Source organism: Drosophila innubila (genome assembly GCF_004354385.1).
Source record: "Drosophila innubila isolate TH190305 chromosome 2L unlocalized genomic scaffold, UK_Dinn_1.0 4_B_2L, whole genome shotgun sequence".
NCBI classification, from domain to species: Eukaryota; Metazoa; Arthropoda; class Insecta; order Diptera; family Drosophilidae; genus Drosophila; species Drosophila innubila.
In genome coordinates this window covers 10,029,215-10,045,232 of record NW_022995372.1, presented here as the reverse complement: position 1 = coordinate 10,045,232, position 16,018 = coordinate 10,029,215, and the positions used below count along the sequence as shown (strand labels likewise).

Here is a 16,018-nt window from a genome sequence, read left to right as displayed (position 1 = left end):
ATGACACTAGGAAATCGCTTGTAAACAACTCGCTCAATGTGTGACTGAGTGTGGAATGGCCAACATTATCATCATCAACAACATCATCATCATACTGAAATGTTGGACTGCTCAAGATTTGTGATAGCATCGCTTTAAACGTTGCAGGCAAATTCTGTCACGTCTTCCACGGAAGACGACGCTTAGACGTGGTGCTAAAAGTGCTGCTGGATAGATATGGATATAGAGAACTCTTTCCCAGACCAGATACCAATGGAATATGCTCTGCTCTCACAGCACATTGCACTGATAAGAACTAATATAATAAACAGCTGATAAGCGCGAATAAAAGACTAAGAATGCGAAAGAAAGAGAGAGAGTGTGTGAGAATAGAGGTAATCAGTGATAAGAAAGACTGCGCAAGGCAACCTCATAAGTAGTTTTATTACACTACATACATATATTATAATACATGTACCATGTGTTTGTATTATCAGCAGAGCTTCGATTCAATTATCAATTATACATATGTACATAGCATACTATACTATAATATACTATACTATTTATACTACAATGTGAACACTTCTATACAAATTCAGTTGAGACATTTGTAACACATTTTAAGTTGCTAGCAACACGAACAAATATATAGTAATGCATATAAAAACACAAGCAACAATAAAAACAAGGTCATTGCCTATTAGCAAAATAAGTAAAAATAAATAAAAATTCCAAAGTACAATGTCAGCTGCAAAGACGAATACGCAATGCCCTATATATGTACATACAATAATAAAATATGATTTTAATTAAATAAAAAGCGAATCATTGCAATAGTAGAATAGAGTCGCCATCTAGCGGTCAGATTTTTTCAAGTTATAATAATAAAGATAATTTAAATAATAGAGAAAATATTAAGCAAATGGAAAGATGATCTTTATTAAATTAAAGCTGAGTGAGTTCTATTTTTAGTAGTCAGAAAAGTCAATAATATATTCATGAATATTAAAAAATTGTAGCTTAAGATGAACTTGATTGATATTTTAGACAAAATTCTAATCAGTTAAGGGCAGTTTTCCATTACAAATTTAAATAAAAATTTCCAGCGTATAGCGATACCAATAATAACTGCAACAATGTTGATTGGAATCGTTGACAAAATATTTACATAATAATTTTCACCTTTGCTCGCTCAAAGAAGATGAAAAAGAAAATAATAAATAAAAAAAATGTTGAAACACGTTTCGGTTATTTAAATATTTTCACTAATTTGTGTGTGCGCTAAAAAAGAAATATACACAAATCTCAAATCAATTGAAAAACGATACGCAACAAGAACAACAATAACAACAACAGCATGCCAATATCATTGGCTACAACAGAAAAAATTGAACGCTCTAATTTAATCGTTGGGCTTAATTAAAATAAACACGAGAATGATTTTTAAGCATTTGCTAAGTGGGCAGCGAGGAGTATTGCAAGAGGGGGGCGTGGGCCAGATTTTAAGATGTCGCCGAGACGGGTCTGTGCTTCAAGATTTGGTCTGAGTCTGTGCCTGTGTCTGTATCTTTAACAACAAGCAAACTATTTAGATTTGAGATCAGCGATAAACGACGCATAAGAGTTGTCTAAGCTGAGGTTCAGCCGCATACTCACCTGTCCCAGCAACAACAAAAACGTATGCAAAAGTACTCAGTGTCGTACTCAAGGCAGGTACTGACTTATACAAGCACCTAGCCCAGGCCTAGTCCCGACCACACCTTAACAGACCTTGCCTTTAGTTCTCTCCGTTCAAGTTTTTTTCGCATTAGCAAAAAGAAAAACAGAACCCAAAAAAAATAAATAAATAAAAAAAAATGCACAAAGCGAACATCACATGACATGATGATGCGAGGAGGTCTCGAGACTCGCCAGCGGGGTCTTTTAATAGATCAGCAATAAGAGTGAGGGAGCGTACGATGGACTGGCTTATCGCGCTTATCACATCGCCAACTGTCAGCTTTCCCAACAACAAGCTCAACGAAGCAAATCCCTGCGGTTAATAATCATATATAGTATGTATATGTATATATAAACGTACACATATATTTAATTAGAACAACAACAACAATTGCCGGATGAGGGGCAAAAAAGATTAGATCCATACGAAGCAAAAAACTTAAACAGAAGAAGGTTACAAATTCTTTATTATCTAATAAGTAAAATTTAATGAAGAATTGTAATTGTAGAAAAACATTTCTTCTATTTAAGAAGTCAAACAAAAAAAATACTTTACAATGCTTATTACGAGCTCTACAAAGGAAATTAAACCTTTGCAATTTTTTTTAAACATTTCACAATAATAGCAATATTTTCTAGAAGTCCAAACCAATTTTATTTGAGTTTATCATGACAGTCCAATTAGCTGATCACATAGCTCATCACTAATCAAATTATTCTCAAAGTTTTTTTTATAATAGAGAATAATCAATGGTGAGAGAAACACGAGTTTGCCTAATCACGGGCTTCCTCTTTCTTTCTTTTAAATAAAAGTTGAACTGAAGAATTGTAATTCTGACTAGGTGGCGATCTTATCAGTTGGACTTTATGGATTGTTCGATTAAAGGTAACCCTGACTAAATATGCTTTATTACTATATCTTTTCATTTTTTTTTTGGTTTTTTTTTTTTGGCTAATTCAAAACGTGGTCAACGAAAATTTTGTGCAGACTTTATCAGGCTGGCTGAAAGATAAGATAAACGAATGTCCAATGAATTACAATGGCTCGAAGCTTTTGGGACGTGCCAAGCGTTCAATTGTAGATTTGTAATTTCATGCATACAACCAGAAATACACAACGACTGAGGAACCAAAAATAAGCCAAACAATAACAAAAACCCCAAAGAGACGAGTCTTTTGTCTCTATATATTGAAAGCAGAGATATGCGCAAAGATTAAAGCATTTATGTAAATTTTGATACTTTTATGAGCGATAAGCAAAACCCGTTGATACAGTAATGTTTCGTTTTGAAAACAAAAAAAAAGTACAACAGAAATTCCAAAAAACCAAAAAATAAATAAACAAAATTTGCGATTTGAAATTATTCTGAGTGGCAGCCAACTTGCGGAGAGAGAGAGAGAGAGAGAGAGAGAGAGAGAGAGAATAATAGAGATGTCGAGGGAGAGTTAATAAGAGCAGGCAGCGAAAGTCATCAGGCGGCTGCGAGGGCTGCCAACTTGATTAGTCACAAACAGGCGCCGATCATGAAAGCAAAAACAACAACAACGACAACAATAAGCTTAACCAGTGACAACTCTTCGAAGGGCAGGCAAAAAATAAAAACACAAAAGGTCTGCCGACTGCTCAGTCAAAGTCTGCGCCTCGTGACAACAACAGCGGCAGCGTCGTTATTGTTTTTGTTGCTATCGACGTCGTCGTCGTCGTCGTCTATCACGTTCATTGGCATTTCAAAGCTAGTTTGTTTGCATGCTGCGCCTGTGTGGGGCGCTCTTTAGCTTCGCCCCTCTCACGCAAGCTCTCTGTCTGCTGCTAACTGCTGCCGCAGTCGCAGTCGCGGCTGCTTCTGCCTTTGCGTCTGGCGGCGCTGCTGCTTGTTATTGTTATACTAAAATGTATACATATACACATTTTTATATGATGGTGTGTTCCTTTATATTTGTTTTTTCTCAACAAGCAGCACTGGCAGTTGCGACTGCGCGGCGCCTAATCAAAAGCAGCAACCAAAGAGAGTGAGGAAGAGAGGATGATTGAGAGCAAAGTACACAGCCAGCAGCAGACAGACGTCAACCGGTTTTTGCGATTTATTTTTGCCCTTGCTCCCCGTTAAACCCCCCAGACAACCCCGTTAGCCGTGCCTTTAAGCCCTTATTATAATATAACATATTTGCTGGATTTTTGCAGCTCAAATTAAAAGACTTCTGCCACGGGCGCAGTCAGCGTCGCTGCGACCGCGCAAGCAACAAGATGACAGGCAAAAAGTACAACAAGAGAAGATAAATTGTGCGCAAAAAGTTGAAAAGCTGTCGATGTGTACATACATATGTATGTATGTATATCGAACTCCGATTCATAAATAAATTGACAAAGCTGTCACACTGGCACTCGACTGTAATTTAATTTTAAAGACCATATCCATGTTTCGATCAATTTCAGCTAATTAATGTGGATCACTAACGAAATTTTCGACATACTAAAAATAATCGACGCTCGTCATTGTTCTTGTTGTTTGCCAGCAAACAGACGTCAGCAGAGACAAGTTGTCGTCGTTGCAGCGCCGCTTTGGCTTCGGCCACGGCCACCGCAGACGCGCTGGCAGCGCAGCAAGCACGCAACTAAAACTGAGCACAAAAAAGCTTTGGGCCAAACAATAAAAAACTTTGGTATTTAATAAAATCATAACAACAACAAAAAAAAGATCGAGTGCGCTGTTTAAGCATAAATTTAAGTAGTTTATAAAAAAAAATATAAAAAATCGCCAGTTGCCGGATCAAGAGCAACAATATTTTTTGCTGTTTTTATTTTTTGTGGGTGCAGCAGAGGGAGTAAAAGAGATAGCAATTGAAATATTTAATTAATATACAATTTCAATCTATAGATATTATTATTTTAAATGCTTGTCTGCTGCGCATTTTTTATGACAGCGCTGCTGTCGCAGCCGCTGCCTCAGTCGCTGTCAATGACGATGCCCCCGTAAGTGATCTCTCTTTCTCGCTCGCTCTGCCGCTGTCTACGTTTGACTTGCCTTTTTGTACATTTATGAGATATTAACGGGGCAAAGCAAGCGACGAAATGTCGTTAAAGAAGATCGAATTGAATACGAATGCGAAATTCGAAATGTGAATGAGAATTCAGCAACAGCCACCGAAACAACAACAGCAACAACAGCAAAGACAACCAAATATGGCGCCGCCTCAGTCGCCGCTAGTGGGCGCTGCAGTAGCTTAAGGTGTGAAAAAGCCGACGGCGCCGTTTATTTTCACTGTCAAAGAGAGGGTCGAGGAATAAAGAGCACAAAAAACAGCGGGATGCCAAAAGCGCTTTTGAACGGAATGAACCGAAAAGCGAAATTACTTAAGAATTATTATTTATGTCGGCTATGTACGTGTATGGTTAATAACCGTATCGAATACATTTTAAAGAAAATAAACGAAATATGAATGACTCTGAATACTATTCATTCAAACTTGACAAATTGCCCGAAACTTTTAGCAGTTCGTAGAACCGTTAAGGTGAACGTTTGTTTTCTAAAATCTTACGAAAAAAGAGGACGTTAAGAGCAAAGATTGTGGATTAAAATGCCGATGCATTAATACATCGATAAATATTTTTGGTAATCAAATATTTTTGGACGATAATTCTAAGCCGTTTCTCTAATCGGTATTTTAATAGAAGTAATTTTTGTTATCAACAATTACCAAATTCACTTTTTTGATACAGAAAAAATATTTCTATGGTACGACCTTTTTAGGAAATTGTTTTTTTTTTTTTTTTTTGGATATTGAATTTTTGATAATTAGTCAAGAGTTTCTCAACTTTACTGATATACTGAATGTTCTATTCGGAAAACTCAACAAAATATTGTAATAATAATAACGGCATTGATATTTTAAAAAATATTAACACCCCAAGTAAAGGAAGCTTTTCTTACCTTTCGTTTTTTATGATCCAATTCGCATTGCGCCTTGTGCATTTCCTTTAATTCGACCTCCTTCAGTTCATCCAAAATGCGTTGATATTTCTCGCGATTCTCGACATCGAGCGCCACATGGAGATAATCGTGCCAATTGCGCGAGTCGAATCCCCAGTGGCAGGTGCGATTCTCGAATTTGCGATGAACGTGTCCCACGAATTTCTGTGGCGAGAACCAACCCTCACACTCCAGGCACTTGATGCACGTGGGCTTCTGGTAGGAGTACATGTCCGGCGTACAAATGCCCTCGCATTTACCAAAGCACTTGTGATACACCTGAAAGCTGAGCGCTCCCTTAGCCAGACTCTCCACGGGCACATAACTATTCCGATCCGATCGATGCAACAATGCGGCACAAAGTCGCTCCGCATCGGTGCGTGTTATCAGTCCGCTGGCCTTCACATCCGACGGTAGGATCTTGGCGGCCTTGAACTCCACCAGTTGATCGGGCGTACACTGTGAACAATAGATGCCCAGCTCATCAAAGATGCGATTGATCTGCTCGAGCGTAAAGTCATTCAACACATTGTTGAGAAATTGTGGCAAGCACAAACGCATCTCTCCACCCAGCGAGAAGCATCCAATTGTCTTGCCCTCCAGCCGTGTCTCATACAGCTCACCACATCCCGAATCTGGCTGTGACAATATCGGCTGCGATAATTCCGGTGGCAGCGGCAATGGAGCTGCATAGATTTGTGATCGATCGCTGTTCACAATCGCACCAGCCGTGCTGCTTGCCTCATGTGGATGCTGCTGCTGATGGAGCTCATGTGGCTCCGGTGAGCTGAGAATTTCCTTTTTGATAAGTGCCAGGGCTGGACCCTGCAAACTCTTTGTTGCACTATTCTGATACTTTTTCAGCACGCTGCTGATCATCGGCGTCACGTACTCGGTCATTGTATTAATATCGTTAAGTCGCTCGATTGTTTCGCTCTTGCTGCTAGTTGTTGTTGTCGCTGTTGTTGTTGTTTCTTAAATTCAAGTCGGAGACAACATTTTCTTCGTTCTCAATATTTATTGCAATTATTATTATGAATACTTGTTAAACAATTTGGCACTTTGTACATTTCTCGTATATCTCATCTTTGATTTCCTACATTTGCCGACGGCGCGCTGCGCTCTCTCTTTGCTGAGCGTAAGAGCTTTTTTTTCTGTTATGATGGCGCGCGTGTTGCGCTCCGCCAGCGTCGTCGCTGCCGCTGGCGTTGACGTTGACGTTGGACGCTGTTGCAGCAACGCGCAGCCGAAGGGACGGGCACAATATTTAAATTTGTATTATTTTCTATCTAAATATAAAACTTTGCCAGGATTTCAACTTGTGCGCACTTTGACTTGACGACGAGAGTGACAGCGACGGCAGTTGACGTATATTAGTAGTAGTAGCTGTTGTTGTTGTTGTTAGTATTCACTTATTTTAATTTTTGCCATAAATTAATTTCCACTTTTTTAACGGGGCACACACTTGGGAGGCGCAATAGAATTTCTACATTTGAATTTCGCATTTGTGTATTCTTAACTTTTATCTTGACGACGACAGAGAGACGGATACGACGAGACGAAACCGACGGATACAGATACAGACGTTGCCGCAGCGGTTGACGCTGACGCTGACGGTGACTGCGACGCTAGCGGAGACGAAGACGAAGGCCGGCAGACACAGACACACCGGCCGGACACAAACACAGCGACGCACAAGCACGCCACGCACACACACACAGATGTACACAGCACTGGCAGAGACTGAGACTGAGGCAGAGACAGAGACAGACGCAAAAGCCGCCGCGCCGCCTGACAATTCTTATTTGCGGCTGCTGCCCAAATGTGCCGCCTTGTTTGTGCACTATTTATAAACTATTTAATTTTTTGTATTTCTTCTTTACTTTTAATATGCTTGTTGTGCTTGCAAATAATTTTTTTGCATTCTTAACGATTTGCTTTTGTCGTTATTGAATATTTATTTAGAATTTGCTCTTTGCTCTTCCTAACACACTCGGCAAAGCCACACACAAAATATGCACGGCGTTTGCGTTTCGTTTCGTTTTGTTTCTTTTATTTTTGTTTTGTGCTTCTAAATGGACGAACTTGCCGTAGCGACGCGTTCGCACGTGCGAGCTTTCTGACGACCGCCACAAAACTGTTCAAAGCGTCCGTTCGTAGCGGCAAATTAAAAGAGAATGAATCGCAATGTTTCTCTTTGAAAACTTTCAGATACTTTGAAGTTCGTACCGTACGAATGCGTATGCTCGCTCTCTTTCGCTCTCTCTCTCTCTCTCTCTCTACCACTCTGTGGCATAGTCAAAGCAACCACCATTTGCTCAGAAGCACTTGCTCTCTTTGTGTGCTTTTTGGCGGCGTGTCAAGCACGAGAATCCTCTCTCCGGATTAAAAGCATAATTGGAGAGAAACATTGCCAAAATAAACTCGTTCCATTATTTACAGAGATATTCAGCGAGATCAATGTGCAAAAAACAACAATATTTGCTTGAAATGAATTTATAATATTAATAATAAGCTAATTAATTAAAAGTTTGCACTATAATTAAAAATTAACATCGACTATTTATTACTTATTAATTATAACATATATTGTTATTTCTATGAGTTTCATCAACTTTAGCAGATACCCTCGCTAAGATATATGTTGCCATAAGTTTCGATTGCTGGTATGTTTAGTTAATGTTGACGCAATATGTATCCTCAAAAACATAATGTTGCGAACGATATATGTATATCGATAGCCACACACCAAAACCTAGTTACAATCGGAATCGAGCGCAATACTTGACTCACGCGAAGTTGGCTGCACGCAAATATGAACTCACCTAAATGTTGCCAGCTTAGCTATTTTTTAAGCTACTTTGATAATTTTCAAAGTTTGATTGCTATGCTAATATTTCTGGCTATTTTTGACATTTACTAAGCTTTTTGGAATAGATACAATTTTGTCGACTTGAATAAATAAATATATATTTTATGAATGAATTAAAAAAAATGAATAGTAAAAAGTTGTTTATACATTTAGCTATTTTGATTCAAAGTTTAGCTTTTTTCGGGTGCTTTCTCGCTGCTATTCCTTAAAAAAGTTGGCAGCACTGATGAGCACATACAAATTGCGCTACATAGATTTTAGCTCTTCATACACACTATTTCTCATCTCTTTCGCACAGCCGTCAGCTGTTTGTTGTTTTTAGCTGCTGGTTTGATTCGGGTAAAATTTAGTTTAATACATAAAATTCGACTGCAACTTGTGTAAAAGCAGCAATATTTCATCATACAAGTGATTTATAAATTACAGAACGCCGAGAAGCTGAAAGATGCCGGAACCACGCAGTCCAATGGCCAGTTTCGCACAATCCGTGCAGAATGCAATTGATGGTCCCATAACTTGGTTCCGTGGTAATTATTGCATTTAAATGATGGACAAACTGCAATCAAGACATTGAAATACACTGCTTAAGCAAGTAATTGTTGTTATTCGCTTGGGCGAAGACAGTGAAAAATGCAGTTTTGAAATTACATAATGACATAACCTCAAATATGTAAAGCGGCTTTGTTTTTGTTTACATGATTTACATGCAGAATCGATTGTGGAGCCAAATCAACAAAAATACAATTGGTATCATCAGCGCTTCCGTCGCGTGCCCACCATCGATCAGTGCTATACGGACGACGCCGTCTGCCGCTTCGAGGCCGATCAGCAATTCCGCCGGGATCGCATGGTGGACAACGAAGTCGTGAACATTTTGCGTCAACGCTTCGAGGATTGCATGTTGTACGAGGCTCCGGATCATATGGTCAAGTGTCGGCCACTGCTCGACACATACGAAAAGGCAACCGAGAACTGGTTCATCAAGTGTAAGTGCAGAAATCTCGAAACTGTCACATCAATTCAGTAATTTCAACTCTTCCCCAGATGGAGATTTGGGTGGCTATGCCAATGCCAAGACAGCGTACATGAAGCAGAAGCATCGTCTGATCTGGGAGCGTCGTCATGGTCCCGTTGGCAGCGGCATGAAGGGGAGGAAAATGTTGCACACTAAAATCCGCTACAATTTCTGTTTAAACCCAATTTGTTCAGTCTGTGACGAGGATTTACAAAATATACACAAACAATAGAAAAATGCAGTTGAAACCAGTTGAGAATTAGTTTATACAGTTGATTAAATGTCTACATTTTATAGCATGTTAATCTGACAAGGATCTGGACTTTGAGGCGTCACAAGGAAGCGCCTCAAAGTGGAAAGCCTTGTCATCATCAGTCCTTAAAAGTTGGCTAAAGCATTAGCTAAGGCAATTAATCATTTCTATAGTTTATTAAATGTCTAAATTTTATAGAATGTTAATCTGACAAGGATCTGGACTTTGAGGCGTCACAAGGAAGCGGCTCAAAGTGAAAAGCCTTGTCTTCATCAGTCCTTAAAAGTTGGCTAAAACATCAGCTAAATTAATTTACTAACTTATAGATACGAGCGGTTTATTCATGAGGCTTTTCTTGAGCTTGGCCAGAGCACTGGTTGTGGTGGCATCGCCTGGCTTTTTGTCCTTATTCTTGGGTCCCAGCGGTATCATGCTGGTGTCGATGAGACGTCGACGGAAGTTCTTGTAGAATTGCAGCACCTGTGGATTGGCCCACACCTGTTTGGCATCAAAGTCCAAGATGCGTACAGATTGCAGCGACTTGGCACGCGACAGAGCCACATAAGCCTGTCCAGCCTCGAACACCTTGGAGAGCGACATCTCAACGCAGTCCAGGGTTAATCCCTGACTTTTGTGTATGGAGAATGCCCAGGCCAGCTTAAGCGGCACCTGGCGACGTGTCAGGACGCCACCAGCTGCCGTCTTGATGATCCACTTCTCGTGCCGGCAGACGTACTCCTGGTTGTTCTTGAAACGCACCACGGGCAGACCCTTCTCAATGCGAACGACCACACCACGGGCGCCATTGACCAATCCGTTGGCTATGTTGATGTTCTTGAGCAGCATCACCTGGGCATTGATCTTTAGATAGAGCTGCGATGGCGCCTGCACCTGCTGATCCAGTTGCTTGCTCATGTTGGCATCCGAATCCTCGGCACGGAACAATACCTTGTCGCCGTTCAAGTTCTCCAGCTTGGACTCGTTGATGGAGTTGGCGTCGTTAGTGTGGGAGCAGAGTTGAGTGGCCAAAATGCCGTTGCCTTCGATCTTCTGCTTTGAGGTGGACACCAAGCGAATCGAGATGACATCGTTGACATGTCCAATGCGCAGATGATTGAGTATCTTGACAAATTCCGGATCGGATTGACGATGCACCTGTTTTAGTTCATAGACGCATTGGATGCAGCTTTCCCAGGCGCTCGACTGGAAGCAGAAACGTTGCTGTGCTCCCGTCTCCCCCTTGACCACAGGTGGCAGCTGCAGGAAGTCGCCACAGAGTATCAATTGAATGCCACCAAAGGGACGCTCATTGCGTCTTATGTGACGTGCCACAGCCTCGATTTTCTGTGGAATGTTAGAGATTAGCTGATGGACAGACTCCTCCGTTGCTACACAGACTTACCTCAAAGAACTGCCCGTCAACCATGGAGATCTCGTCAATAACCAGGCGCTTGCACTTGCGCCAAGTTTGTGCGCTCGAAGGACGCGACGCCAGCTCCAGGCAGCGCTTCATGGTGGCATCTCCGCCGCCAATGCCGGCAAAGGCGTGCAGTGTGGTGCCGCCAATCAGACAGGCAGCCACACCCGTAGACGCCGTGGCCACGGTGCCATCCGGCGGCAATGCCGAGATAATCTTACGCAGCAGGAAACTCTTGCCGGTGCCGGCGGAACCCGTGAAGAAGACATTCTTGCCGGCAGTGCAAGCGCGCAGCACTTCCATTTGCTCCTCACTCAAACGCAACGAATCCTCTGAATCGCCAGCGGCTAATGGTGATTCCTGATACAGTTTCTTGGCAGCGGGCACACTGCTCTTATCCTCAGCACCCCCCCTCAGCTCCTCGAAGCGTCGCTTTTTAGCCGCCTGTGGCGATGGCGTCGTCGTCGTGCCACGCGTGATTAGACCCGCTTTTTTACGCGCCAAAACCATTTCGGCTGTGGTCACGGGTGAGATGTCCTCAAAGCTGCTTGGCTTGCCAGAAAGCATGTGCTCGCGCAGCTTCTTCTGCATGGTCGCCTCGTCCCCTCCCCCACCCACTCCCTCGCCAGCTCCATTCATTTTGATGAACAGCGTGCGCAGGAAGAGCATTAAGGGTCCTGGCGGTGCATTGGACAGGTAGAGTGCGCATTGCTCAGCCTTAAAGGTGAACGTTGCCTTGCCCTCATTCATGAACTTCTTGTGCACCATTATGTCCTTCAACTTGAATTTGAGCGGCTTCAGCTTCTCGGGCGTCACTTCCACAAACATTTCACGCAAATCGTTTCGCACCAAACGCAGCGTAGCCGTCTTGTAGGTGAGCTTGCGGCCCGTTATGCCCACCGCATTTGTCCATTGTATGTTAACCGCGCACGTTATCACGGCATCGTTAAGATCCATGATTTTTTTTTTAATTTAACTATTTAAAATTTTCAATCCCTGGCCTGGCGAAAAGAGTGTGCACACCTCCCGCCAAAATAAATAAACGATTGTCGATCGATAGACATCCCAGGTGCCACACTTTGCCAATCGATATTTGCTTTGACAAAGACAAAGCGATAGTTTTTCATGACGACAGATGGCGCCAGCTGGTCCCGCGCAACGGGAGCACAATTTAAATTGTTTAAGTACGTTTTTTTTTAGCAATAGCTCGACAAATACTTAACAATTTAATGCAAATGTATAATTCGAAATTATTAAAAATAAAAATTAAAAATTTTTTTATATTCGCTGTGCCTCAGAGGTAGACGTTGTGTAACTACTTATAATTTATTTAAATCCAAAAACTACACAAAATTCTAACAAAAATACTTTATAAATTTCTAAAATTCAATTTTTAAAATAATAGAGTTACATATTTTAATGCATTTCGGAAATTGATCACAATATGAAAATGGGCTTAAATCCGTTAACCAAGCCTGCCAACTCGTTTTTTATTGCGTCATTTTTGTTGCGACCGACTTCCTTATCATCAAACAATTACACTAATGCACATTCTAGCACTTACATTCAGTTTCGCGAACAGCACTCGTAAGTTCTGTGAAACTGGGAGAAAACCCCGTGTAACGAATATATCGTTGACAATAGCTGATAAGTCAAGAAAAAGATTAAATGAATTTTTCTCAACTTGCAAAAGTAACTAAAAAATATATTCAGTTTGACTTTTCACTGAAAATTGTTTCTTGTTGTATCGTCAAGATTAATATAGGGATTAGCTTTTACAATGAAGTGGGGCGCGTTGAACTATTTATTTAAGATATCGTCATCGATTGTATTATTCCCAAACAGACTAGCCAGAAAGTTCATGAAACTCTCGTGTTTTTAAAAGTGAGAAGTTCATTGATCGTCGCGAAGGTTTCAAGTTCGATTCAAGAAATTTCCATTGATTCTCTTTTCTCTTACTTTAAGCAAACTCCCCATACATTATTAATATATTAAAATGCAAACAAAAAACAGAAAGTGAATTGGGAAACATGCAAAATTGGTTTTAGAAATCTTATCAGCCTGACTATTGAACTTCTGGGTTTTTGGTCTAGTCATTTCGTTGATTGGCATTATTACCTCAGGGAATACACCAGTGTCTGCGTCATGCAGTCTGGACCATACTTCATAAAGGGCGAGCTCACATGCAATTCTTCAAAGTTAGAAAGTAGCAAGCGCGACACGATCTTTTGATTTATTTGGACCTATTAAATTGCGTCTTTTGTCTAAGATATTATATTTTGTTTATTTTGCACCGAGTTTGTTTTTCATATTTTTAATAAACAAAGTCAACTGATTCCTTATTTTCTTCGGCTTTTGGGGCCGGCGTCATCTAAAATCAAACACAAACAAATTTATATATGTTTTCTTACATAGACATATGTATATTCAAATACATATGCAGATCACATACAAATATTTGTGGGTCATCGACGTCGATGCTGAAAATTTAAAATTATGCTCTTTTTAATGCCCTGTAAATTAAGGGAAGTCTGCCATTTTTAACAACATAGTATCATTAGGGTTAAAACTTTTGATTTCTTATCTTTAAAGACTTAGAAACTTGGATTTGAATGAAACTCAGAGTTAAATAATTATGTATTTTTTTTATTTGCTTAAAAAGTAGAATTTTTTCGCAATAATTTTAATTTAATTAAGGATTATTTTGCCATTCTGCCATAGACTTTTTAAGCAGCTTAAATATTTTATATTGCTTTAGCGATAAAATGTTATTCAAAATATTTTATTTCGTGAATAAACCCAACAGGCTCTTCATTAGAGGTGCATTGTTTATAAAGCTTATCAGTCAATAAGATGACACATGTGAATGGAATGAACAGACTGAATTCCTCAGAATTGATAAGTTTATATGCTAAACTTATCAAAAATATCTAATGAATAATTTATATTTAATAATGAATTTGGAAATCTAAAAACACAGGGTATTAAATACGTCGAGGTGAGCAGACACTTTTTGCTTGTCTCGTTTAATGCTCGTTTTCCGACTCTCAGATACAATTCGAAAGAGCGCCTTCATTCATAACAAACTATCATCGCATTGAATAGAAATAGCTAAATTAAGATGCTAATATTATAAAAATCTGTGTATGTATTTATAAACAAATACACACAAATGTATATATGTATGTATAGATAGATAATACTTTTTAGAGCTGCCGCAACAGAAATGTGCAATTTCATCAGCCATGTCGAATTAACGAAAAACACATTTTGAATGGCTGGCGCCGCGCATCTTTGTACGAGGGGTGCGAGGGTGTCTGAAGGGGCTGCAAACCTTACCTGTGTTCCATTTCGAATATTTCCCAATACGCATTTCCACTTTTAACCACTGCGCAAGTACAAACAACAAAGACGAAAATAAATCTAAACTGGTTTTCTTAACCCAAGGGTTGACAAGCCCCCAAGAGAGAGAGAGAATAAGAGAGAGCTGTAAAATCTCGCATAGGCCTGCACCCGCACGTAGGGCGGATTTATGTTGTGGACTACGTGCTGGATGACACGGCAAAACTGTTGCTCTTCTGCGTTCAGTTTGTTTATCACCTGATTTTCGGGGTCAGCACTTAAGCATATTTATGTCTGTTGATATGGATATTCCCTTTGTCAGAATTGGGTTAATTGTACAGGTGCAAATGAAACTTTTTCAAATCAAATGCGATTCATTTTCTAGCATCACGCATTTTCCACAACAAGGTCATATGAAAGTGCAATGCCACAGATCTGTCCGATGCTAATCATAAATTAACACACGTGGCGTTAGTTTTGTCCTTGTTCGATACATATTCTTAGTCGTCAGCAGTTTAGATCGTGGGCGTTACGTGTGGTATGTATTGTCCCACATTCATAGCCAAAAAGATCATTCTTAATATCGGGGTCTTACACGTGGCGCCATTACAAACACACCCCAAGGTCAAGGTTTGGCCGTTGGCCAAAACAACAAGGCTACAGTCGTGAGAGCCCAACTGTGAGAGACCCTGTACTTGTTTTGAAATCTGTAAATGTGTAGAAAAAAAAACTTAACTTATTTTTTATTACAGTTACTTCTGGTTCCCTTTGAACAAGTTAAAAAAATAATTCATTGAATTAAAATATTTTTAGAAATTATAAAAAGTTATGTCGGTACATTTTTGTCATTTTTTGTTGTCAAAACACTTTCTTAACTAACTGTATATATACTTTATGGAGTCTGCCACGCCTCTTTCCGTCTGTTACGCAAATTTCGCATTTGTCAAACTTAATAGACCCTTTTAACATTTTAAGTACAGGGTTTAAGAACACCCAACTACATACGTCGAACTGTGTCCCACGTAAATCTTGTAGCTACCAAAATTCGTAGTATTTACATGCGATCAACATCAAGTGTCGCCAGCAGCGCCCCCGCACGTTGTGTTGCGGCTCGTGTCGGTCAATTTAATTGATATGCTCGCCTCATACGTCAGTAATTAGCCGGCAACGTGACTTTATGCTAAATAATGTTTATTTATGGAAGTGTGTATGTTTCTGTCGATAATTCGCAAATAGAGAAGACATGACTGAGTCATCAGTGCATAAATCAATGCAAGCGATATTGATAACACATTTATTGATCTTGTTGTTTGTGCGTTTGTCTCCACGTATTTCTAAATAACTCTTGTTTAGCAACAAATACTATACGAGCGCGCGATTAAGGTAAACATATTAGAACCGGTCAACAAGAAAAGCCCGCACCCGCTCAAGGCTGATATCGTCTCATTCC

The 16,018-nt window shown here is 40.0% G+C and overlaps 3 protein-coding genes across 6 annotated transcripts in view; 1 reads left to right on the top strand and 2 right to left on the bottom strand.

Moving 5' to 3' along the window:
- LOC117782051 (ski oncogene) overlaps positions 1-7,688 on the bottom strand; it is a 98,215-nt gene extending 90,527 nt beyond the window's left edge. For all 4 annotated transcript variants that reach the window (XM_034618971.1, XM_034618973.1, XM_034618974.1 and 1 more), the window contains exon 1: positions 5,631-7,688. In XM_034618971.1, coding sequence (XP_034474862.1) covers positions 5,631-6,569 — 939 coding nt within the window. In that variant the 5' untranslated portion in view covers positions 6,570-7,688. The remainder of the gene's footprint in view (positions 1-5,630) is intronic.
- A 1,096-nt stretch (positions 7,689-8,784) lies between these two features.
- Positions 8,785-9,798, top strand: LOC117781028 (NADH dehydrogenase [ubiquinone] 1 beta subcomplex subunit 10). Its single transcript, XM_034617742.1, has 4 exons — positions 8,785-8,880; positions 8,968-9,068; positions 9,252-9,527; positions 9,586-9,798. Exons 2-4 carry the CDS (start codon positions 8,987-8,989, stop codon positions 9,786-9,788), a joined length of 561 nt encoding a protein of 186 aa, XP_034473633.1. The 5' UTR covers positions 8,785-8,880; positions 8,968-8,986; the 3' UTR covers positions 9,789-9,798.
- A 5-nt stretch (positions 9,799-9,803) lies between these two features.
- On the bottom strand, positions 9,804-12,268 carry LOC117781027 (ATP-dependent DNA helicase PIF1). The gene is made up of 2 exons (XM_034617740.1): positions 11,212-12,268; positions 9,804-11,153 (listed from the first exon to the last, which is right to left on the bottom strand). Exons 1-2 carry the CDS (start codon positions 12,181-12,183, stop codon positions 10,125-10,127), a joined length of 2,001 nt encoding a protein of 666 aa, XP_034473631.1. The 5' UTR covers positions 12,184-12,268; the 3' UTR covers positions 9,804-10,124.
- Positions 12,269-16,018: the final 3,750 nt, after the last annotated feature.

Coding starts and splice junctions, on each gene's coding strand:
- LOC117781027 (XM_034617740.1), bottom strand. CDS start 12,183: ATGGATCTTAACGATGCCGTGATAACGTGCGCGGTTAACATACAATGG. Junction 11,154..11,211: donor TTGACGGGCAGTTCTTTGAG/GTAAGTCTGTGT, acceptor AACATTCCACAG/AAAATCGAGGCTGTGGCACG.
- LOC117781028 (XM_034617742.1), top strand. CDS start 8,987: ATGCCGGAACCACGCAGTCCAATGGCCAGTTTCGCACAATCCGTGCAG. Junction 9,069..9,251: donor TCCCATAACTTGGTTCCGTG/GTAATTATTGCA, acceptor ATTTACATGCAG/AATCGATTGTGGAGCCAAAT. Junction 9,528..9,585: donor CGAGAACTGGTTCATCAAGT/GTAAGTGCAGAA, acceptor ACTCTTCCCCAG/ATGGAGATTTGGGTGGCTAT.